The sequence below is a fragment of the Squalius cephalus genome, assembly GCF_949319135.1.
Source record: "Squalius cephalus genome assembly, chromosome: 14".
Lineage (NCBI taxonomy): Eukaryota > Metazoa > Chordata > Actinopteri > Cypriniformes > Leuciscidae > Squalius > Squalius cephalus.
In genome coordinates, this window is record NC_137135.1 from 24380736 (window position 1) to 24405321 (window position 24586).

The 24586-nt window shown below is 39.1% G+C and overlaps 1 protein-coding gene across 8 annotated transcripts in view; it reads left to right on the forward strand.

Annotated features, from left to right (window-relative positions):
• The window catches only part of diaph2 (diaphanous-related formin 2), a 441959-nt gene that overhangs the window by 300242 nt on the left and 117131 nt on the right, over nt 1-24586 (forward strand). The window contains exon 26 of one of the 8 annotated variants that reach the window (XM_079893465.1): nt 7581-9066. The exons of the other annotated variants lie outside the window; for them this stretch is intronic. Within the exon in view, the coding sequence (XP_079749591.1) occupies nt 7581-7606 (26 nt within the window). The 3' untranslated portion in view covers nt 7607-9066. Of the gene's footprint in view, nt 1-7580; nt 9067-24586 lie in introns of those variants that run through there. 8 annotated transcript variants of the gene reach the window in all.

Here is a 24586-nt window from a genome sequence, read left to right on the forward strand (position 1 = left end):
CATGCAATTAACCTTCAACCAAATCCAAATCCTACCTAATCCTCGGTTTTCTGTTTTTGAATAAACTGTTACACTCAGTACGTCAGATTATGGAAGTAATTGGCTTATGTGCTGTTTTATTTTCACTTAAAATGCACTTCATCGATGTACAATGTTGTACAATATTTAAAAATAAAATCTTCAATCAAAATCAAAACTTGACCTGCCTCTGAAACAACATTCCTTTTTGGATGACATCATCAAGTTAACTTATTTGTTTTAACCACGTCATTTAGAGACACTTTTCACAATTGATTAATAGCAAGCTTTTAATCTCACTGAAACCCCTGTTTCAATCATAATGATATAATTTCTGATATTATTAAATATAATAAATATTAAAGGTGAAACTGGTTTTGACATGAGAACTTTGGTGGTGCTCCAATTTAATATTAGTGGTCCATGAAAGCACATGTTTGCTATTGTTGATGGTGACCCATTTCTTTTGGAATAAATAGAATACAATAATGAATGCATTCATTGGGCCAGACTTGCAGTACTGCAGCACATAGAGCACATCAAAGCAGTCAAGTGTGTACAGACTTAGTTTTTTTTTAAACATGCATTGTTACTAAAATCATTAATTTATTGTGGTAGTTTTTTTTTTCTTTTTTTCTTTTTTTTTTCTTTTGAACAGAGGTTGATTCAGGCCATATGGCTTCAAATTGAGCCATTGGGATATATTGGAAAAGGCAGAATATTATTGATATGGCCTGAACAACATGTTGACACAGTATTTGTTTACATATGCACTAGGGCTGTGTGATATGATAATATATAGGGTATGGACAATATAAAAAGTCTCTTGTTTCATATTATGCTTTATCGTTTATATTGTGGTGTCGGAAAAAAAATTTGTTTAAGACAAAACTTTTTCATCATTTGGATGACTGCAATCTTACACATCAACCATGGGGATACAGGCAGAAACGTGAATAACATGGCGGGTCAAGAGACAGAACCGGGTGGCTCCGAGCAGGAGAAGGACCAGCCAAGACAAAGGAGCTCATTCCTAAAAGAGGGGCTACCTCTGTAGCATGGACATGGTTTGGTTAACTTTCTATATGGTTGACTATTTTATTTTGATAATTAACATGCTGCGACGTTAGCAATGCTGCGCGTGTGAGGCGTCGGCACGATCACATAATTTTTTGTCCTTCTGAGGAACCTGTTACTCCGTAATTTATGGTCATATGGATAGAAGCAAACAAAAAAACTGTAAAGCTTTTGTAAAATAGAGAAAACAAGCACGATGCTCTTTTCTGCCGTCTCGGTTTCCTTTCCGTGAATTTTTTCGAGGTCAGCAAAATTTTTCCTTTCGTTTTGTTAATCTGTAGCCTAATTATTTAAGTGAAATAGCCTATATTTTGCGTATAGGCCTATATATTAATTTTATACATTTAGTTTTATTAAATGTAGGCCTAATTGTTCGACATTTGGTGACATATACAGTATATCCTCGGCAAAACTAACACCAGAGCATTGCCATTGCGACTTACCTATGATGACTTGACCGCTGACTGAGCGCGGGCATTTAACTCACGTTGATATTGGCTATGCGTCAGTATCACATTTGCAGTCTGTACTATTTTAATTCGTGATTGGTTGACTGCCAAATTAAAATATTAAACAGAATGATAAAATAACGTTAATAACCGGTTAATGGCCATTTCAAATAAGTGTGTCTGTTCAGGACAATTTGATGTGATTTCTGGTTATGTTCCTGTCAAAATTTCATTCGTTTGTTTTTGTTCATTGAACAGATTCGGTGCCCTGATTGTTGCTACATTTTAAACTTGAAAGTACAATGTTTACATTTGGCATTTTATATATCAATATTTTATGTTGGGCCTGTAATCATTTGTTTTTGAAAACTGTTTTATATTTCATTCATATTTTATATTTCTACATTCTTAATCAAACATTTTTCCAGAAGTTTTAAATAAAGGGAGAAAAACAATCACATATGAATGAATGAGTACTTAATATATACTCAATCAATATATATGTATATATATATATATATTTACTCCTCAATAGTAATTACTTTTTCAAAAACCACTTCCATCCAATATAAAAAGAGAAGTCTCTCAGAAGAAACAAGACATAAAGATGCCTCTTTTTTGGATGAACCGCAGTGGCATTGGCCATGCAAAACATCACAATTTAGACTCATCATAGATGTCTTGGCCCCTTTTAATCCCAACTGTTTTATGTTCTGTCACTCATTTCCATGAGAACAGCTAGATAAAAGTGGATGTTGGCAATTTGCAGGCTGTCTGTTGTTTGCAGACAAGCAGAGGTGAGAGACAGCCAAAGAAAAGCATACCTCATACAGGAGATGACCTGGATTTGGCTCGAGCTGTGAAAGGAAACCGAATTATAGCTTGTCTGTGCTTGAGTGCTTTCTATCGGCCGCTAACAAAAGCATTTACAGGCCCAATTCCATCTTATTTTGTCCCCTGCTTATTTTTCTTTACTGCTAGACTTCACAATTTACGTTTTTCCTAAAATGTTTCGAAGTTTCTGTGAACCGCATGATGCCTCCGCTTGCCCTTTATTTTAATGGCTTCGCAGAAACATCCATGATACTTTTTTTAATGTTTTGAAAAATGATCCTTTAATGAGCAATATCATTTTTACTGTTGTTATTTGTTGTGTGCTCATTAAGTGTCAGTGATAAACATGGTATCTAACCACCTGCAGCGTCTTATCTCACAGCAATATTCGTCTCCACATTGGTAGAGTTATTAAAATCTCGCTCTGTGTGGGGGAAATGTATTGCAAGCCACCTTTGTTTAGCACTGTAGTTTCCCAATAACATCCCACAGTGCAGCACTCGGCTGCTGTTTCAATGAGAAACAGACCTTAACCGAGCCATGATTAACCACATCCAAAGAAGTCACTTTGAACTCAATTAAATGGGCAAATAAAAGTTCCAAATAATGATAAAAAAAAAAAAAAAAGAATCTAATGAAGTAATATACACTTTATATGTAAAATCAGCTGTCCCCAACAGATTTCCCAAGCTCATGATGCACCCACTCACCTCAAATGCAGCCCTTCTTCAGCAATTACTTCAATGATTACAGCCTTACCAGCTAAATACTGTTTATGTAATTTTAGCCACTGTGATTTAGCAGTAACTGTGTTGTCTGTTGAACATGGGAGTCACTGAGAACACGTGAGTCTGAAGGTTTTTAGAGAAGTGGTTGGATCCTTGCTGTATTGCGCAGCAGGATCACGGGAGATGTTTTGACATGGTGTGTCTTAATACCAAAGATAATAGAGGCTTGTTAACAATATATGCCATATATTCTGTTGACCTCTGTTTGATCTTCCAAATAAGGCTCTTATGTGTCCTGTAGTGATCAGTGGATTGGATATGGATTGGGCTAAGTGCATGTTTATGACCACCAAAGTAGTTAGTAAAATATCTTGCCTCCGTTGAAAGTTTTTTTTGGCCGATCTCTGCATTGCAGTCATTTCCCAAAATGCCATTTGTGTTGAAATATTACTAAACAGATACACCAGCAGATTGAATTGAATTCAGATGTATTGAATTGGGGGTTTATATGAATGTATCTCTGAAGGGAACTGACTGTCTTCAGAAAACTTTTAAAAGCATTTTCTTTTCCTCTTACCTCAGTTTAATGCCTATTATAGTAGTGTTTATAAGCGTAGCGCCGCTTTGTGTACAGCGATAACTAAGAAAATGCAATATCACTGCTGTTCAATAAGCGCCACCTACTGTCAGAAAGGGAATTTTCATTTTCATTTAGTCCGTCTGCTATTTTTGTTTTGCGCATGTATGTTTAATTTGGCATAATTTAACAAAGCTAAAGACAGACCATTCTATTTTTACTTTAAATCTTGAAAATATGCAATTTAATTTAAATAAAAAATAACTGGTCATGGTATATGTGTATAGCATCTTTGGATTGTGATTAAAACGCAGTTACTTCTAATTTCAAATGGCTACAGATATTTCTGTTGTTGTTGTTGTTTAAGGACAGTTACTTTAGGAGATTTAAAATGATAAATGCCAGTGAAAAGATAGGCAGAGCCAGTAGAAATCTGACATACTGGCCCTATCCTTATTGTTAAACCCTGTTCATATCACTGAAAGCCTGTAGGACAACGTGGTGGACATCCGAAGAAGGCAAAGGTACATGCTCCTACATATCATGTCTGCCTTTCCTCTCCCTCATTCAGCCAGCCAGCTTGCCTTAGACCCTACCTTACCTACTGCACTGCGCTCCAGCGGAGCCCTGCTTCACAGATCAGCCTTTTTTTTATACTGTAATTATCTTATGATGTAAGTAGCAGCTTGCGCTAGTTAAAACAGATGGCTGATCATTTCAAATCCCATTTTTCATGTTTGCTGCGGATATCAATAAGACGGCAGTCCCCAAACCTGCTCTGACCTTTGTGGCTGGTGGCCCATGTCATCTGCAAAATTGAGATCAGGCGTGTGACATTTTTCAAATCACAGGATAGGGAGAGAAAGGTCCTTATCAAGGCTGTCAATCATGACTTAGTGTATTCCCCCACACCCTACACACACAAATCAAATCATCTCCTGTAGGGATCACACAACACACAAGGGCTGTTGTTGATCCTGTAAGCTTGAATCATTTACCAAGTTGAAGGAGGTCCAGTCACACTTCGGCAGCTGGGTTCTTTATTTTTTATTTTTTCATTCGTTGTTTCTGTCTATATTTGTGCACTCATATTGAGTTGCTGCATTGCAGACTGAAATGCCACAATGACAATTTAAGCTGTTCCTTTCATGTCAGCTAGTCCCCTTATGAATTGAAATGGGTAAATTGGGTCATATTTTATTATTGGTTGTTGTGCCAATATGTATTTCCGAGATTGCATCGTTTTTTTTTTTTTTATAATAATAATAATAATAAGGGGTGCAATGGATTGTAGTTGATCACTGATCCGTACGGACCAGGCCCCATGGTTCGGCAGACATGTGATTTGCGGATTAATTGCTAACTTTAACCATCATAGAGTGAAAGTTTAGCATTTGCACATGTTTTTTCTTGCCTATTTACATTCAATCAATTCACATTGATTTTAAACCATTGAAGCACAAGAAGAGGCAAAAGAGAACTCTGTACTCGTGCGCTGCTTTCTTCATGCACAGTCGCACACACCCGAAGCGCGTACACACAGAGAGGCGCGTTTCAGATAGCAAACAGAATTGATTCCTCTTTCGCATCTCCTTGTGCTTGAACGGACACATACTGTACACACAAAATTATGTTAAAATACCCTTCTTGGCGAAGGGTATACCCTTCTAGTATTCTCATAAACACGGTCAGTTATGTCTGAAGTGAACGTAAATATTTGAGAAAGAAGTCGGATGTATATCATTATATTGGATCTTTGCATTAGGTCTTAAAGTGACAGCAGCCTATGTCATTAATGTTAATGAAACAACAAAACACAGCTTTAACAAAGATTAATCTATATTTAATTTACACCATGAACACTATAATGTAATGGTCATATTTATGTACCTGAATTCCATTGTTATACCTTATTTTTTTATTTATTTTTTTTGTTAAATTGTATTAATCTATTCTTGTAATTATTTAGTTTTTGTTAATTTATTATTGACTGCTCACTTGTATTTAATAATGCTTAGTGCTTAAAGTGGGCTTTAAGAAATCAATTTAAAGCAAATGTACATAACCCCCCTGGTGTACAAAAATCATGTATTTGCTGATACGAAAAATGATCTGATCCGTGACTGAAAAAAGGTAATATTTTTTGTTAAAGTTGTAAGTTTATTTATTATTATTTTATTGTATGTATTTATTTATTTATTCATCCCAGAACCCTTGGGACAGGTTTGATAAAGTGGTAATGCACGTTAGCAAGGCCGTTGATACATTTTTAGCAGTGGTGAGCTGCCACGGCATGCCTTGATACAGTCGGCATGCCGTAATTTTTTTTTTTTTTTTTTTTTTTTTTTTTTTACGTTGAAACGTGTGAAACGGTCTACCTTGATAGGAGGTGAAAGGAATCACACCACTCATCAGCCAGCTGTGAGAATCCATTAGATTTTGTGAGACAGACCTTAAGGACACCATCAGGGAAGTCAACATCTTGAGCTCCATTATATTTATAGTTTGCCATGGGAGAGTGAGGTAAGCTGTGTCATTTTTACTTAAGTTGTCCTCTAGGCAAGGAGAAATGAGATAGCGGTAAAACTAATGCTTCTAATAATATTTTAGGATTACTGATATTGAAAGTATTTTGAAGATAGCGTCATTAACTTAGTGCCAAAGAGAGAGACTAAATACATAAGTGGTCCAGTGACAACGTGCCATATATATATATATATATATATATATATATATATATATATATATATATATATATATATATATACATACATGCATACATACACACACATATATATATATATATATATATACATACATGTAGTCTAATATTTAGTAAAACAATTTGCATGGTGTTATACATAGCAATTCTAAAAATGTGTGAAATATATATTTGATAATATATTTGAATAGATTTGCTTTGACATTTTTTTTCTGCCATCACTTTTCTCGCACATCTGTCAATTACACACAGCAGTATGTAATTGTCTCTTTCTAAATATATGGCCACATGATCATGATTTCTAGGACAGCTCATATATTGACATATATACCCCACTCTCTCCTACCTTTGAAGCAGACTTTTTTTTTTTTTACAAATTATGTACATGATTTGCCAACTTATTAAGCACTGGGACATGTTTACGTTGCTTCTGTCGAACTATTTTTTAGATGTGACCTTTCCTTTACATCTAGGTGATTTGCATTTTATTTTCCTCCTTGTTTTGTTCTGTGATATGAAGTGGCGCAGTGTTATCCATATTCAAATATATTAAAATGAGAAGTGTGTTTGCATATGAAATTAAGAAACAGAACTGGGGTTCAAAGCCTGGTCCTGTGCATGCTGATAAGGAAGGGGAGGGCCTGGCTCAGTGGGAAACCTTGTTCCACTTTGCAAATGAAGGGGGAAAGGGCAGTAAAATGGTGACAATGGCACGGTTTTGTGCGATACGCAGCGAGGCGTCACTTCGTGACTTTGATATGTGTCACCGAGCAACGGGTGGAATGCTATAATCAGAAATATCAGGAATGTAAGTTCTGCTATGAAATTTTAATTGCATTGTCATGTGAAGCCTTGTCTTTTCAAAGTTAAGAGAACAGAGACAGATAGAGAGAGCAAGAGGAAGAAAGAGAGATAGAATCGATTGTTGCTGGCCAAATTGATGCAGCGTTTGTCTGCGAGCTCACAGCAGATAAAGCGAGGGCCGCTGTGTTTGTCTTCAGGTGGCCTTTTCTATGTGTGCCACATTGCCATTTTGATGTGTTAAGTTATAATGGGTGTCTGCCATTCTCTGCTAGAGCTGCCAATAAAATCTCAAGAGGTGGGGATTAGGTGTTGTTGCTGCTATGGCTCTGCTCCCATCTACCCCCTCCTCCTGCTCTGCTCTCTCTTTTCAGACTCTTTTCTCTCTTCAGTCACCTAAGGCCAGTGTGTCAAAGCAAAGGAGTGGGATGAGCTTCTGTCATGTGGAGGTCAGCCATCACTCTTCAAGTAAACAGATCTGAGAGCAAAGAATTCCATGTCCTTCCCTTTTTAAAGGTGTATTTCAGCCTGGAATAAAATGTCATTATTTACTTACCCTCATGTTTTGTTTTGTTCGCAACATTTAGTTGTGAAGTTACTTATAGTTAGTAGAATGTCTAAAATGGACTATCAAAATAAAGTGTTACCTCATTTATTGAGTATTCCGTTCATAGTGATAAAGACCGCAAATCTCCAAAAAGGGCAACAAAAACCATTAATGGGGGGGTTGGGGAGGGAGGTACTTAGCAGATGTGGTCACTGTTACAGATTATTATTACAGATTTTCATCTCTGGGTGAATTATTTGTTTAACGTTTTCAGAGGTCCACTAGACTGTGAAATAATCCGCAGTTTTCTCTCTTCACACGCTACAAGATATGTTCATAAGGTTTAGTGAGCCTAAATCCAATTGTTTCATAAACGGCATTAACAAATCGCAATGCACCTATCTTAACCTTTCTTTTAAATAATTGCATGTGAAGTCCCCTAATGAGTCACATACAGCTTATTTATTGATTGTCTCTCTTTGAAGAAACAACAGCCAGAAAGTGCAGACATCATTTCATGACTTATTGATGCGTTAAGAGGCAGCAAGCTAATAACACTGTCTGTTCACTCGCCTCTCCCTCTAATTCTTATCTTCTCTACTTAGCGTTAGGGTACTATAAGCTTTAAAGATGGGGTATGCAAGAAGAAAGCCTTATGGGCACGCAGCTTGTGGCTGTTAGTTATCCGGTTATGCCAAGAGTCACAGAGCTCCTTAGGTAATGGCTATTAAATTGAGTCGAGGCATAGAAGCTGCCTAGAGACACGAAGACTTAAGAAAGGCAAACACTACTCCACCCCACAGCCATTCGGCTGAGAAGACTTGGAATTGGTGTTGCTGTCAACTTCTAAAAGCTCATAGGTTCATTGCGTTTTCAATTAATCAGATATTTCCATTAAGAAAATGAGACCTCATTCTGCAATATCAGTCTCTTCATTTTTGGTGATAATGCACATTTGTGTGTTCAAGAGGCTGTTGTGTAAAGGCCTTTGAATCAGTGTTAGCATTGACAGATGTAGAATGTGAGCATACATCAATGAAAGTTGATTGATGTGAGGATGAAGGATCACAATGGTTGGGTCATACCACTGAAGGAAATTTTACCTAGTGAAATGAAGGTTGGGATTTTGTTTGGATCTTATTATGTGGATTCTCAGAAAGCCACTCTGTTAAATTTTATAGCATATTAACAATTATACCATCCAATTCAGGTCCATATTACAAGAGGTTCATTTGGATGTTCCATTGTTATGCTAAAGAAAAAAACCCATGATCATTAGCCCATCTCATGTATGTGCTTGTTAAATAGCATTTTACATAAAAAAAAAAAAAAAATCAGCTCAGGGTTACTTCATATTGTTTAAAACGTCTATAGACCAATCCAGCATTTCACTCCAGTATTGTTATTATTTTAGTGTTGTGCTGTTCCCTTTTGAGGGAACTTGCCCTGCGTCCAATGATGACATTATGGGGAACGCCTCTGCGTGACTGTGTCTGACGCACATTGGTGCTGTAGTTGTTGCAGCCCTAAATCATTTGCATGAATTAGAGTATGATCATATAATGTAGCGCTAGCCAAAGGATTACGTAAAAAATGGATGTTGTGTTAATTGCGTTAAATATTTTTAACACGTTAAACTGAAAGAAAGAAAAATCGCATGCGTTAACACGTTAATTTTGACAGCCCTATATATTATAATGGCGAGTGACAAGTAATTAAGGGACTCACAGAATCTTTGGGTTAGCTGCTTGGGAGTGGAGCATGCACGGTGCATATTTTTAACAGCTTCCTATCAGGACCCTCCGTTCCCACCTGGCCATGTTTGATAGTGAGACCAGCCAGGCTTGCTTTTCCTGCGGTCCGGCTCCCACGGCTGCCAAGGTAGCCCAGTGACTTGGCTGAGGCCCTTTCTCAGCTCTCACCCGCTAGCTACAGTGCTCAAAGAGAACAAACAATCGGCAGATTTCCAGAGGTTCATTCCTCACCGCCCTCAGTCCTCGGGGGCTGCTGCCAAGGGTTCTACAGCCGGGTTCTACAACCGGACATAGCCGTGGTTTTGTAAGGGTTGTCCCTGGCACTCTTCGAGCTTTTGAACTCGGAAAAAACTGCGGAAAAATGCCTCCTCCTGTCTAGAGTTTACCCCGGGTGGGCAAACTCCACCCAAGGCCGGGTTATATACCGTAGGCACCCACCAATGTGGTCCGGTCGTTAGTCCTTCAGGTCCTTCATCCTCCTCCTCATGTGTTTGCGGACCAAGAGAAGCTACACTTATTCTGCCCTGTTAGGGCCCTTGAGTTATACATTCGTAAGAATGCTCAGTGGAGAAGACTGACCAACTGTTGATATGCTTCGGGCACCCTAAAATGGGCTGTCTGGTGACCAAACAGACAATCAGCAGGTGAAGTGTAGAGGCAATTTCTATGGCTTACGAGGTGCACGGTCTACCTTCATCTCTGCCAGTAAGAGCTCATTCCACAAGAAGTATGGCATCCCCCAAAAGCCTTGTTGTCGGGGGCATCCCTCCAAGTGGTATATTATGTGGCGGGGTGGTCCTCCCCGGACACATTTATAAGGTTTTATAGTCTGGACCTGTCAGTTACACCAGGGACTCAAGTACTCTCGTCCTTAGACACCAGGACAGGCATTTGTCAGTATGGCGAAGTGGGTATTTCATTCCCCGTAGTGATTGAATTGGACACGGAACGTCTCAGGTTACGACTGTTACCATGTTCCCTGAGAGGGAAACGAGACGCTATGTCCCCTTGCCATACTTCTTGCATGCCGGGGAGCGGCTCGCTTTAGCCTATCAGAAGCTGGCACTGCTGTGTTGCCAGCTTCCCTTTTGTAGCGTCCACGGTACACCTCACACATCACAAGGTTACGCAGCACCAATCAAGATTGGACTAGTTGCACACATGCTTCATACGCAGTCAAGCAGAGGTGTTCCCCATAGTGTCGTCATTGGATGCAGCATCTCGTTCCCCTTTCAGGGAACATGGTTACTTTTGTAACCTGAGATGTTTGTATCAAAGGAATCTAAAATGTGCCATAAAATGCTTATGTTGTTGTTGTTTCAGAGTGCAATAATCCTAAAAACATTAATGTTGTGACTTCCCTATGCTATTTCAGCCTTTAGATTTTAAGATTATTGCATGTCTGCATCCCTTGTATTGCCAACAGCGAATGTTTCATACCTGGATAAATGGACAATCACCTTATATATAGGAAAATCTGTGAAATTAGAGAGGACAAGGTAATAAGCCATCACCGTCATGGTGGAGGATATCCCACTCTTATATTTGATTGTAAGACTACTGCGAATATCATATAAAATGTGAAATAATGCATGGTCTGACGTCTCTGTTTTCTTGTGTCGTCTGTAGGGATTCTGCCAGTCAGAAAAAAAAAAGAAGCAGGCAGTTAATTCATCTCCCTGCTTGAAAGTCTCATTAAAACGCTGATGAGTTTAAGGATTGCCTGAGGTAGAGAGAGAACGAGTGAGCGACAGAGTCTTCTTTATAGCTCTGCAATCTAATGCCCGAGGCTGTGCATCTGCTGGGTGCAAAACAAAAAGCAAATGGGCAATCCAATCTACAATCAATACCAGGCACTTTCCCTTTTAAACACATCATGAATATACACTTACTTATACATGTGTTTCCCGTGCAAATGCCACGGTCCATGACGCCTGCACGCCACCGCTTTAAATGAAGACAGAGCTTTCAGGTGTGGGAATTGATCTGACCTTTATCATTGGTGGAGGGATATAAATCATATTGTATGGACTTTATTACGCTGTTAAGAGGGGACACAGGGTATCTTAATTTCAGTAGTAATGTTGGGCTTCAGTACCAATACAAGCAGAAGGTCACGCACTGTGAGAACAATCTATTTTAATAGACACTGGTGTTGGCAGCATGGCCTAGAACAGTGTGCGTACCGTTTCCCCCGTGCTGATTTAAACACACATGGCTGACAGCAAAGAATTGATCTAAAAGAGCTGTTTGCAGCCTGGTGCTTCACTATGAATTTGTGGTTGGAGAGGCCTCTTCAACTTGCTCGAATTCCTTGGAAGACTCAAAAGCTTTGCTCACCGTAGATACCGAGCACTCAATAAAAATAGACTTGTGCCACTAGATGCAAATGGATTTCCTCCAGATCAGTCAGATTTAACATGTTTTTTCTGCTTCAGATTTAAAACAAGCAACTTTAATGATCTTCTAGTTCCATCTTGCCTTCATTTCTCAAAGACCCTCCATCCCATGGCCAGAAGAACTCTCACAGAGATGCTTAAAGGAGCACTTCACCCATTTGCATTAAGCTTTGTATCGTTAGAAACCCATTCATATTTTTGAATGGTCTTGCATTATTCCCTCATTTTCCCCTGAGACGGGAGAAATATGGATTTCAGAGTTGCAGTTCCTGCTTATAATGATGTAAAAATCGTAAAAAAGACGTCATTTTACGTCATTCTAAGCAGGAGGTCCCATATATTTGTAGCGGGTTTGAGACTACAAGCAATCGTTCCTCATTTTTCCAGGGGGTGGGACCCACTCACGCTACAGACCTATTACAGATCAGTCGGTGGGACTCCACTTGCAGAAACTAAAAGCAATATTCGCCATCTTGTTTGGAAGCTAAGCTAACAGGCGCTGTGGAGCCAAATGTGAAGTTACGACAATGGCGGAAGGTACTCAATATGATATGGAAGAAGAGGATTTTGAAAGTCTAATGCTTGAATCAGATGTTTGTGGCTACCTTTACGAGCTGCAATATAGCGAAGAACAGCTGAGGCTGATGGAGGAACAGGAGGTGGCTGCTTCGGCTTCTGCAGCCGAGGCAGAAGACCTGCCTGTCGCAGACAAGGAGCCCGGACTGGCTCGAGCTGGGGCGGACTGGTGGTGCCTGTGCTCTCACTGTGCGCCTACGGACACAGAGATAGAGTTCGTTTGCTGCAAAGAATTTCAACGATGCCAATTTCTCCTGGACGAAATCTCTGAATCAGACAAGGACACGGACGTGTGTGTTATGAACCATCCTAGTTTCTGGATTAGTGGGAGTGGCTTACAGAGCTGTGCAATATGGTGCATTGTGGGAGTTGTTGTCTTCCATACAAATGCTCCCTAAAGTCTTTTCTCGGTCAAGAAGGCACCAAATTTGACATTTATGTTACATTTTGTCTACATATATGACCTACTTTCAATAAAGATTAATGTTCCCACGGATGAAATGCTCCTTTAAATCATTTCATTAAGTACCTGTTTTACTGGTGTTTTAAGATGACAAGACAGTGAGTGAGGATACTGGCTGTGATTCACATTGGCTTATCATCAGCGTGAGCAGCAGGGGGGCTGTGAATCAGCAGCATGTCGATAAGTAGCAGCATTCAGACCACAAAGAGGACAGAAATGACTGCGCTCTCTGTTTAATTTCAGATTAGAGTCAGACGCCCCACTCACCCCCAAAAGCAGGCAGTCTGAACGGGGTCCGCTAATGTCCTTGAAGCTTCTTATGCCTTAAATTGCACTTCCACCGCAGCTCTTTTGCTTTTGCGCACGAGCTGTTGTGCGTGGAGAGATATCCGCTCCTTGGCAAACTCCTCTAATGGCACACCTCTCCAGGTCTCCAGCATGACTCTTTGGCCTGTGCTGACAGTCAATCAAGACTGCAGACTGCCTCACACCTCCGATGAATAGATCATTTTCATTTCAAATCCACCATTAATCAAGCTAGAGTCGCAGCAATCAGCAGGCCAGAGCGCGGGCCAGAATGCTGCACATGTGGCACCGCGTGGAGATACATTGCGACTGGATAGGGAATAGACACACAAAGAGCAAAGGCACGGCTGTAATTTCTCTCCTCTGTACCTCTACGCCCGCGAACCTCAAAGCGCCCCACAAAGAGGATGAATGATCAGAGGCAGCATATGGCGTCATTTCACAACCAAAAAGAGCTTATCTATCTATCCATCTATCCATCCATCCATCCATCCATCCATCTTTCAGTACTGTATGGATAATAGCTGGCCTCTATGGATGCTGCACAGTTATATACACAGTATCTAGATCATTTGTTTGTGTATTTTGCCACGACTGGAGCCGTCTAATAATATACAGAGTTCCTTTTTTAATAATAGTCATAAAGTTGTAATGTGGTAAATTACACTGCTGCATTCACTTTCATGTTTTTCTGGGCTGTTGCATGTGTCTAAAAATAACTCTTGGGTTTTACCCCAGCCCTGTTTCCAGAACAAAGCTAGTGTGACCAATCATCTAAAAGCCTCTTCCCCAATGAACAAAAGTCTTCATTACAAAGCCTCATTGATTATCTATGGTGGACATTTATGCTGCGAGAGCAGAGAACCCTGACACTGGAGGCTGCATGTTTTCAATGCCTCTCATTTATTTGAAATAACTGTGTCAATGATGAAGTGAGGCTTTATTCAGCCTTTAATCAGAGCTAGGAAATGGTCAATGAAGTCAGGTGTGCCCTTACAGTGTATTGTTTCACATAATGAGCGATCCATGGAACGGCTCAGATCAGTTGTGCACATCTATACCTCCAAGCCTTTTTGTTTGTTTGCTTGTTTGTTTCCTGAAGCTGATTAGATTGTACACTTGTTTTCAATTGATTCATATATAAACAATTGTTTTTTCCCCTTCAATCCAAAAATTAACACTTTTAACTTCCTATGAAATGAGCTAAAATAAGTGCAGACGTTCTCTCTCACGTCATGATGTTTCTCACAGAGGGAGCTCTTGAGCTAGAAATGAGAGCAGTGATGAAATTGCTGGTGATAATCATGCACAATAAGACATTCACAATATATGCACATAAGGAAGCATGAAAATTATATTTCTTAACCAAATGGCTGTTTGAAACATTGTATGCCATTCCTCCATATTATTGTCTTCATTTGTTAATTCATTGATGAAAATACAATCTAAATAAGAGCTACATCTTTGTGCAAATGCTAAAATATTATTTGTATCACTATAGACAAATATTGTCTCACTGAATTTTTTTCTCAAGAAATGAGAACGCTAGGCGCACTTGTGCTGCCGCTTCACGCTGGTATCTGTCTGTCTGCTATTGTTGACTGTTACGTTTGTTTTTGGATATGTTTTTTCTGGGAATCGACATTCTTGGATTATTTCCTGGACTACTTTACTCACTCAAAAAGTTTTGGATAACTGACCCGGCAGTCTCCGTGATCCTGTCACACAGATTGGCTGCGAGCCCTCTCCATTCCTATCCTTATATCCCTCTCGACATCTGATACAGTGAGTCTCACTCTCTTTATCTTTTTGTGGTGTCAGTCCTTGGTATGGTTGGGTAGCCTTCCCTTTTGTGGATTGTGTGGATTATGGATCCGATACGGTTCTGGCTAACGCAGTTAAACCGATAAAATGTTGTGTGGGTCACATTGGTCATCACTGGTCATGTCGTTGCGTATCCACTTGCAGGTTTTGTTTTTTGGTCTTTTTGTGCTGTTTTTGGATGACGTTAATCAAATTACTTTTCCCGAGATGGCTTTACAATTTTCTGCTGCTCAACTCAGAACATTAAAAGGATCTTTCTGCTTGGCCCCGGACACTTATAAATGGTGTGAACAACTTGGAGTTTTACACCAACCTCGCTACATACACCGTTCGCGGAAGAAACTTCGGATTTATCACTGCTTGTCTTTAAATAATATTCCGGTTGTCTGTACCAACACCCATGCTTCGGGTAAAACACAGCAGGAAAATGGACTTATCAACTTTGGAAATCTAAGATCATTCCGTTTTGATCCCGACCTCGGAACCTGTAGACACGCATCTTCAGACTTGCAATGTGCACTGATGAACACTTGCTCTTTAACTGATAAAGCATCAGTGTTGAATAACATAATCATTGACACAAACCTGGACATGCTACTTTTGACAAAAACCTGGCAGGTGCCTAATGACCTTTTCAACTTGAACCTTTTAACACCACCTGGGTACATCTATTTCTCTCAACCTCGTTGTCATCGTAGAGGTGGAGGGCTGGCTGTAGTTTGCCGTGAGACTATTAAAATATCCAAGATCGAGTTTCATGATGTTGCAGCATTTGAATACCTAGTGCTGAAAATGACTGGCCAAACTTCACTGGCTGTAATCTTAATTTACTGACCTCCAAAATTTCCCTCTGACTTTTTCTCTGAGATTAGTGAGTTACTTACTCTTGTCTGTGGTAGTCATTCATCTGTTATTTTGCTTGGTGATTTTAATATACATGAAAACACTGCACAATGCAAAGAATTGATGTCTGTGCTGGACTGTTTCAACTTAACTCAACATGTAACTTCTGCTACTCACTTCAGGGGTCATATACTGGATCTCATATGTACATCTAGCTTATATAATATGCTTGTTATTGGCTCTGATTTTGCTTTCTCAGATCACAAACTCATAAACTTCTATACGTTTTAGTTTTCCAATATCTATATCACCACTGAAGAAAATGCTCACCTTTCGTAAAATCAATTCTGTGAATCCATCTTCTTTCTCTGTTTCAATAAGGGCTTCAACTTTGTCAGAATGTTTACTATCTAACTGTCCGTCAGAAATCTGCTGTATTTACAATAATGCTTTTTCTCAAATACTTGAGAGGCATGCTCCTGTTAAAACTAGACTGGTTCCATCTACTCGTGCCTCACCCTGGTTCACTCCTGAACTTCGAACGATGAAAACTGAGGGAGACTATACAGGAAAACTGGACTCATTGTGCACTCTCTGGCTTTTAAAAAAAACATTTGTTCAACTACCATACAGCCCTCAACGATGCAAGATCCTCTTATTTCTCCTCTACCATTAGGAATTCCACGTGCAGGCCCAAATCACTCTTTGCTATGAATCCATCACCAAAGACACCCCTCATACAAGTGACACAAATGTTAATTTGATGTTATCTGATTCAGCTCACTCAACAAACTCTCTCTCTCTGCTTTTACTCTGACTACTCCTGTTGCCATAAGTGATCTAATTGTGAAGTCTAATTCCACATCCTGCCGGCTTGATCCTTCACCTACTGTTTTGCTTAAGATGTGTGTCCTCGAGGTTGCACCCTTCATAACACATATGATAAACTGTAGTTTGGCTTCTGCCATTGTCCCAGCAGAATTAAAAATGGCTGTGGTGACTCCCATTCTTAAAAAAAAACAGACCTTGACCATCTAAACATGGACAATTACATGCCAATATCTAATTTAACATTCTTAAGCAAAATCCTCTTTTATTAATGGTCCATTTCAGTCAGGATTTTGCCCATCTCATAGCACTGAAACTGCTCTTCTTCGGGTGGTTAACAACATTCTTTTGTCCGTGAATTCAGGGTTAATAAACATCTTAATGCTTCTCGATCTAAGCGCTGCATTTGACATAGTCTACCATGAAATACTGATCTCTTGGCTTTCTGATATCGGCATCACTGGTTCCGCTCTTTCCTGGCTCATTTCTTACATCAGCAACAGAAAGTACTATATCACCATACAATGGTATATATCTGCCACTGCTTCGCTTACACAGGGTGTTCCTCAAGGTTCAGTTCTTGGCCCACTAGTGTTTATCATCTATATATATCCACTTGGTGACATAATACGCAGGCATGGACTTCAATTTCATTGCTATGCTGATGACATTCAAATTTATCTTACCACCAGCTCTGATAGGCCATCCCTGCCTGACTCACTCACTGCATGTATCAGGGACATCAAGCATTGGATGTCCCTGAATTTTCTCAAATTAAATAATAAAAAAAATGAGATATTGGTGATTGGCTCTGCTGCCTCAGTCAAAAGGATGGACCTGTCTTTTGATATTGATGGAGTTCATGTTAAGCTTTCATCATCTGTTCGTAACCTTGGTGTCTTAATCGACTCAACTCTATCTTTTGGCTCTCATATTTCTTCTCTTGTTAAAAACAATTTCTTCTCTTTTTTTCCATCTTCGTAATATTGCACGTCTTCGATCTTCTCTCACTTTAGCTGATGCTGAAACCTTAATTCATGCATTAATCACATCACGTCTGGATTATTGCAATGCTCTATTTCTTGGTCTGCCCAAAAAACCTATAGCAAGATTACAGTATGTTCAAAACTCAGCAGCAATAGTTCTCTCCTCCACCAGGCATTCTGCTCACATTACTCCTCTGCTTCAAGACCTTCACTGGCTACCCATGGCATCACATATTCACTTTAAGGTATTACTTCTAACTTTTAAGGCATTAAATGGTTTTGCACCTCCATATCTGTCTGATCTACTTTACTCTTACTGCCCTGCCCTTAGATCAGATGAACTTGGTTTATTGCCCATCCCTCGTTTTCGGTTGTCTACTGTAGGTGGAAGGTCATTTAGTGTTAATTCTCCTAAATTATGGAATTCACTACCCCTTACACTTCGTAATATCTCATATGTGGCTACATTCAAGACTCAGCTAAAAACATATCTAATTACATTTATTTTTGGATAATGTGACTATACTGTATGTGTCCTTATGTGATTGTAATGTGTGTGCGGGTGTGTAAATGTATTGTAATGTACAATGTAAAGTGACCTTGAGCTACGGAAAGGCGCTATATAAATAAAACCTTCTTCTTCTTCTTCTTCTTCTTCTTCTTCTTCTTCTTCTTCTTCTTCTTCTTCTTCTTCTTCTTCTTCTCACTGATTCTGGCAATTATTAACATTTTTTTTCAGAATCCTGAGGTGTTTCACTAGGTTCAGCTGGTGGACTGTGCCCCTTTAAAGGGATAGTTCACCCAAAAATGAAAATTCTGTCAGTAATTACTCACCCTCATGTTGTTCCAACCCATTCCAAGACATTCGTTCATCTTCGGAACACAAATTAAGATATTTTTGATTAAATCTGAGAGTTGTCTAAATACTCCATAGGCTTCTAAGGGACTGAAACTTGCTGGCCAAAAAAATGTATTAAAGACATCGTTAATATAGTCCAAGTGACTCCAGTGGCTCGATCTTAAGGACTTTATTCCACTTTTCATTTCCTTCTCTCTGGGCCTCGGGTCTTTTCACGTAGTGTTTAAGTGTAGCGCGTCTGTGTTGCACGTCACCACGTATCACACATGACCAGCGTCGGCCAATAGTCATCACTTGGACTATATTAACGATGTCTTTAATACATTTTCTGGGCCAGCAAGTTTCAGTCCCTTAGAAGCCTATGGAGGAGTTAGACAACTCTCAGATTTAATAAAAAAATATCTTAATTTGTGTTCCGAAGATGAACGAAGTCTTACGGGGTTGGAACAACATGAGGGTGAGTAATTACTGACAGAATTTTCATTTTTGGGTGAGCTATCCCTTTAAGGTCTGTTTTGTGGACCATGTTATAGCATATGACTTTGAAGCCATGAATGAGTTTGAAGACATAAGTCAACCTCACTAATGATTTTTGCTTAAAATGGGCACCGTAAATAGTTTTTTCACCAATTCACCAAGTTTTTTGACCATATGATTTGGTCTATTTGGGCACCAAATGATATTGTGAGTTTTGCTCACATCACTTAAGGTGAGTGTGAAAATGTCAGATAATTCCTTCTCAGATTATGTGGCACCATCCAGGAATTTCACCATGAAATAAAAGAACAATCAAAGATTGTTGAATAAATAAAAAATGATGTAGATTGAAGGAAGTTTGTCATCTGATCAATCTGAAGGATTTGTTAGATATCAGCTAACTTGTAGATGCTCTTCTATATTATCAACACAAGGAAGACACAAGTGTAATAAAATAGATTTTATTAACAAAAAGATAAAAAAAGAGTAAATCAACACAACTAAAGGAATAAAGGAATCAGGGATAAAGGAATAAAGTGCATAAGATGGATAAAATGCAAGTGAATTAATTGGGTATGGCCATGGCAGAGTTATGTTATCTTATGGAAAGATAAATTGTTGTTTCTCTGAAACAAATAAGGTAAACAACCGTGTTATGCATCAAAAAATAAATGAACGATTATTTGTTATTAACTAGCATCAGTTATATTACTTCTAATGTAAATTAGAAAATCATGTACTGGTAATATGTAACAATGCCAAGGTCTCTGGAAAGAGGTTTGGTTAAGTGACATTTACATTCCACGTGGTCGAGTAAGCAGTCCGATGGCGGTGACGTCTTTCACTGGTTGTGCAGTGCAGATACAATGCAGTGAGGAAAGGAGCCGGAATCTGTGTAAACAGCCTTGAACATGAAACTATGTGGGATGCTGTTCTCCTGGAGTCTCAAAAGGTGTCCTAAAAGAAGCAGAAGGTCCTTAACATTCTGGAACACACAGAAGAAGGTACCTTGAAGTGAGGGTTTGCTCTCCTGAGCTTATCCTTGTTGCAAATGTGTCTGTATGTCTTCTGCCTCTGGGCCAAACACTCAAAACTTGACCAATCCACTTTTGTCTCTCTGGTATGTCTCGCTGGACAAAGACTCGGAACATAGTACTGTATTTGTTAATGTCTGTTTCCTCACAGACTGAAGGCTCAGGACGGCACATCTGTTGCAGTCTCTCTAGATGGGAGAGTCGGAACGGTATATCAGCTATTGTCTCACCAGGTGAGAGACTCAGGACATGGGAGTATCTGTTAATGTCTCACTGGATGATCTGGAGACTCAGAACAAGGAGTGTCTGTTGAAAGGGTACATGTATCCCTTTCTGATGAGGAGGAGATTGCAATTTAGTGCTTCTCAATTCCAGTGCTGTGATTGGCTGCTAGCATCAGAGGGGGCACAAACAGTGTGGCACACCGTTCTTTCCTCTGTGGAATGGATTTGCATAAAGCACACAGTTAAAAGTCTTTAAAGTGTCTTTAACGTTTTACTAATGTATTCCCCAATTTCCAAGCAACCACTAGAATACCTCTGTCAATGTTCTAAACAAATAGAGTCCAAACAAGATGGGAAAAGTTTGACCTGTCATGTATGTAGTCAATGGTACATTACCGGCTGAATTTGTGTAAGATTCTGCACTACAAATAGCTGTCAGTGTTATGAATGGTTTGGATGGATCATTGTGGCCTCCCTTTGTTTCAGTCTCAACATGGGTGTAGGGCAGAAACTGCCTGTGGACCAATGAGAAGTCCTGCCCTGTCTGTCAGTTGTACTAGCATCCTTTTCTGATGGATTTGGACATGTATTTGTGCTAGTCTACCAAGATCTAATCGAAATGTAGCAAACCTTTCTCCACTGTTGAGAGGGACCCTATCATAAAACTGGGCCCTGGAATGTGCTCTTCCGTACACTGTCATTCTCTCACCTAGCACCATTTCAATTAGCCTCTGGTTCTTTCTCATTTATCCCAGTGCACTTCACTCTTGAGAGGCAGTTTGCAGTATTATCTCAGAAATACCAGTCATTGAAATCCTTCTCTAAAATGAAAGTATTCCCTTACAAGATAGACGCTCATGCTGTGGTATTCGTTAGCCTGAGTTTAGAGATGTGATATTAAACAGAAAGCTGATGTTAAAACTTTTATGGATGTGTCTGCCCTTCCTGCTCTGTCTGTATCAGACTTTATGAATACTGATCCACAATTTTCCTCAAATAAGCTTGTCTATGCAGTAAATAAGCAGTAATAAGCAGCTAACTCCCACTTCAGAAATCCTGCAACATTTTTAAAATCTCTCTGGGATACTATGCTATAAACCTACCCCCCTTTATGACTCAAAGATGTTATTTCTCATGTACATGTACATTAGATCCATCCATCCATCCTTCCTTCCTTCCTTCATTTCTTTCTTCCTTCTATGTATTTATATATTTATTCGATAATAAATCATAAACTACTAAATATTTAATAACAATGTTCCTAGAAGGGCATCAAAAAAGTCGTAATTTTTACCTGTCATGTAACTAAATTATACTATGACCCCCCAGAACTGTATGACACACTATTGTTGTTCACTTGAACATATGAAATAGAAATGCTGCTTCATTCTTATTTTAAAATATATTGATTTTTTTTGCATGATTAACTTCACAACTTGGCACTTTCTAAATGGATCCTACACTGTCCGAGGCTTTCTCAGAGCTCCCAATAGGGGCACAATCACCCAAGGGCATGTAGGTAGTGAAGCAGTGGAGGACAAAGGTGTGTGTTTCCTATAAATATCCCCCAGCTCCACAATCTGTTCACCAGTATTCATAACACATAAACATGGCCCACCCACACCCTCTACCCCCTGCACCTGCACAGCCCAGACTTTCCCCAGAGCGCCTGAGGCCGCTAGCTTGACAGTACCTGTTCAATGTGTATTCCTCTCTCAGTGGGTCATCCCTTTCGAGCTACTCGGGTTTACTTGGTATAAAGAGCTGGGCGACCGATGTGACTGGTATCACTCACTGCTCGTTAGACAGTTTAGTGATTCTGCCCAGTGGTGTGTTGTAAAAGAACTACAAGTCACGCATGTGTGTAACTTGAAAATCTTTCGGTCTTTTCTTTACTAGAGGGCAAAGATCGATAGGTCAATGCACCATGCTTTACTGCTCACCCTCCATGCATCTTTCCCTTTCTCCCTCTGCGAGTCTGATTTCTTCTCCACTCCCAGGGAATTGTACTCCCAGGGAATTGCCAGCACCTTGGGTTGATGTCTAAACTCTCTCATATATCAAAATGTGTTATAATTGGCTCCATTTATGTGTCCCTCTGAGAAGGTGCATCAGCTATCTGTTGTCACTATGGCTGCCAAAGGCAGTATGTTTTCCAAAGTGTATGAATGCAATTTCATGTGTTCGATACAGATGTTTGATGCCTTCTTTTTTTTAAATAATCGTTCTTTTAGGTCACAGAAAGAGTTTTATATTTATTTATTTTTCTTTCCACAGTTTATCTGTCATCTCTATCGGCAGTTTGAGCTAAGTAATTGCATCCAACCCAGGTCCTTTTAGAGCCTCAGTTGTGAAGGGATGTCATTGAACCAATGAGCTTTTCACAATAGAGTGGCATTATCGCCAAGCCAGCGCTGTTTACAGGATCCTAAGGGAAGCTGAGGAGGGAAAGAACACTTTTATTTCCAGCCTCACTGCTCCTGTATGGCAAATCCTCTCCTCCAAAATGGGTGTCCGTTAAGAAGAGCGGACAGAGGCTGACGATTCCCAATCACACGCTTGATGGCCAGTGGCCAGCGTAGACAGAGCCAGTATTTGTATTGATGTGACGTGAATGTGAATGGGTAATCTAGAGTTGCTCATCTCATTCAGAGGGGAAATGGGATTTGCTTATGGTTTTAGAGTTATGTTGTTTGATCCTTTTTCTTTTAAATTTCAGATGTTGTAAGTAGTTTACAGTGAATCATGTGGTGTGGGATTGTTTATATTTCACTAACAATGGATTGAGTGGTATTAGAGTGCCCCTCCTCACGGACCCCTTGTTGTCTTCATTTTATCCAGTTTTATTTACTCTTAACGATCCAGAAATATTTTTATTTCATCAGCTGAAATCTCCTGTGGCTAGCAGATCGTTTTGAATCATATTTCAACCTTAAGGTTTTTAAATACAAAAGCTCTCAGATGATCAAATCAGTCAATAAATCCTTAATTATGAATTAAAAAGTGAGGGATTTCATGAAAACACATATTAAAATAATAAATGGAGCGAATGTAAAAGGATTTGTTGCCTTGTTTCCCCTCCATCCGATTAGCAACCCATTGATGGTGACTAGTAATTATGCTCTGCACAAAATGTATTGTGGATTTACACTGTTTTTGCACAGGAGTTAATTGATTTGGGCACAAACTATGTAGGCTACTGGTTGTTTTCTGTTTCTAGTGAAATTAATATTTAATAGTTATTTTTATTATTACTGAACAGTCAATAAGTATTATTAGTCGGTTTTCTAAACCGTGCTTCTCAGTTATTATCATTATTGTTATTATTATTAAAGGATAAATGTCTGTAAAACTGCACATTTTTAACTTTATTAGTATTATATATATCTTGTGTAGTTTGCGTAACTCTTCTTGGACTGCACAGTGGTGTTAAACGTCATCAAGTATTTAAATAATTTAATTACTAATAATACATATTTTCTTTTCTAACTAAAATAACCCACTATTTCAGCATTTAGCACAGCATAAATAGTCATTAGATAGCAATTGCATTGCTTTGTCACCACAAGCATGTCATCTTTATGCAGTGTGATCTGAGCTCTTTTGTTCTTTAGATATGTAGATATGCTTTTGTCTTTTTGTACTGTTAAAGTAAATATGCCAAGTATATGCCATTACTGTATGTTGAGATCAATAATCCTCAGATTTGCTTCAATGAGGACGTAGTGTTTTTAGTATATGTTTTAAAGATTGAAGTTTCTCATCTATTCATGGTTGTCCAATGACAGGCATTTTTTCATTGTGAAGAGACATTATTGGAAGAACTACATTTTACCTTCTAAAGTTAATAAGGTAGAATTGGAGAGGGGATAGTGTCGGTATCTGTAACGTCTTTATTTTAAGGGTCTCTTGAGCCTCAAACTCATTACATACCAAATTAAAAGACGTAATCTGGCTATACCCTGTTCTGCTTCCTTCTCCCCAGCAATTTTTTTTTTTTTTTTTTTTTGGGTACAGGATGAATGCAATGAACTAGTCTAATTGGAGTTTAATGAAAGTTTCCCACTTTCCTGCCAATTATCGGTGTACATATGTCAAGTGATGGACCATAGCTTTCATGCATAAACCTCTTTAGGTACCTCCTCATCTCTCTTTATTTTTCTCGCTCACACACTCTTCCCCTGTGTCCTATTCATACACTTTCACACAAAACCTTTTTATGAATGCATACATACTGTCCGTTCATTCATGCATGAACTC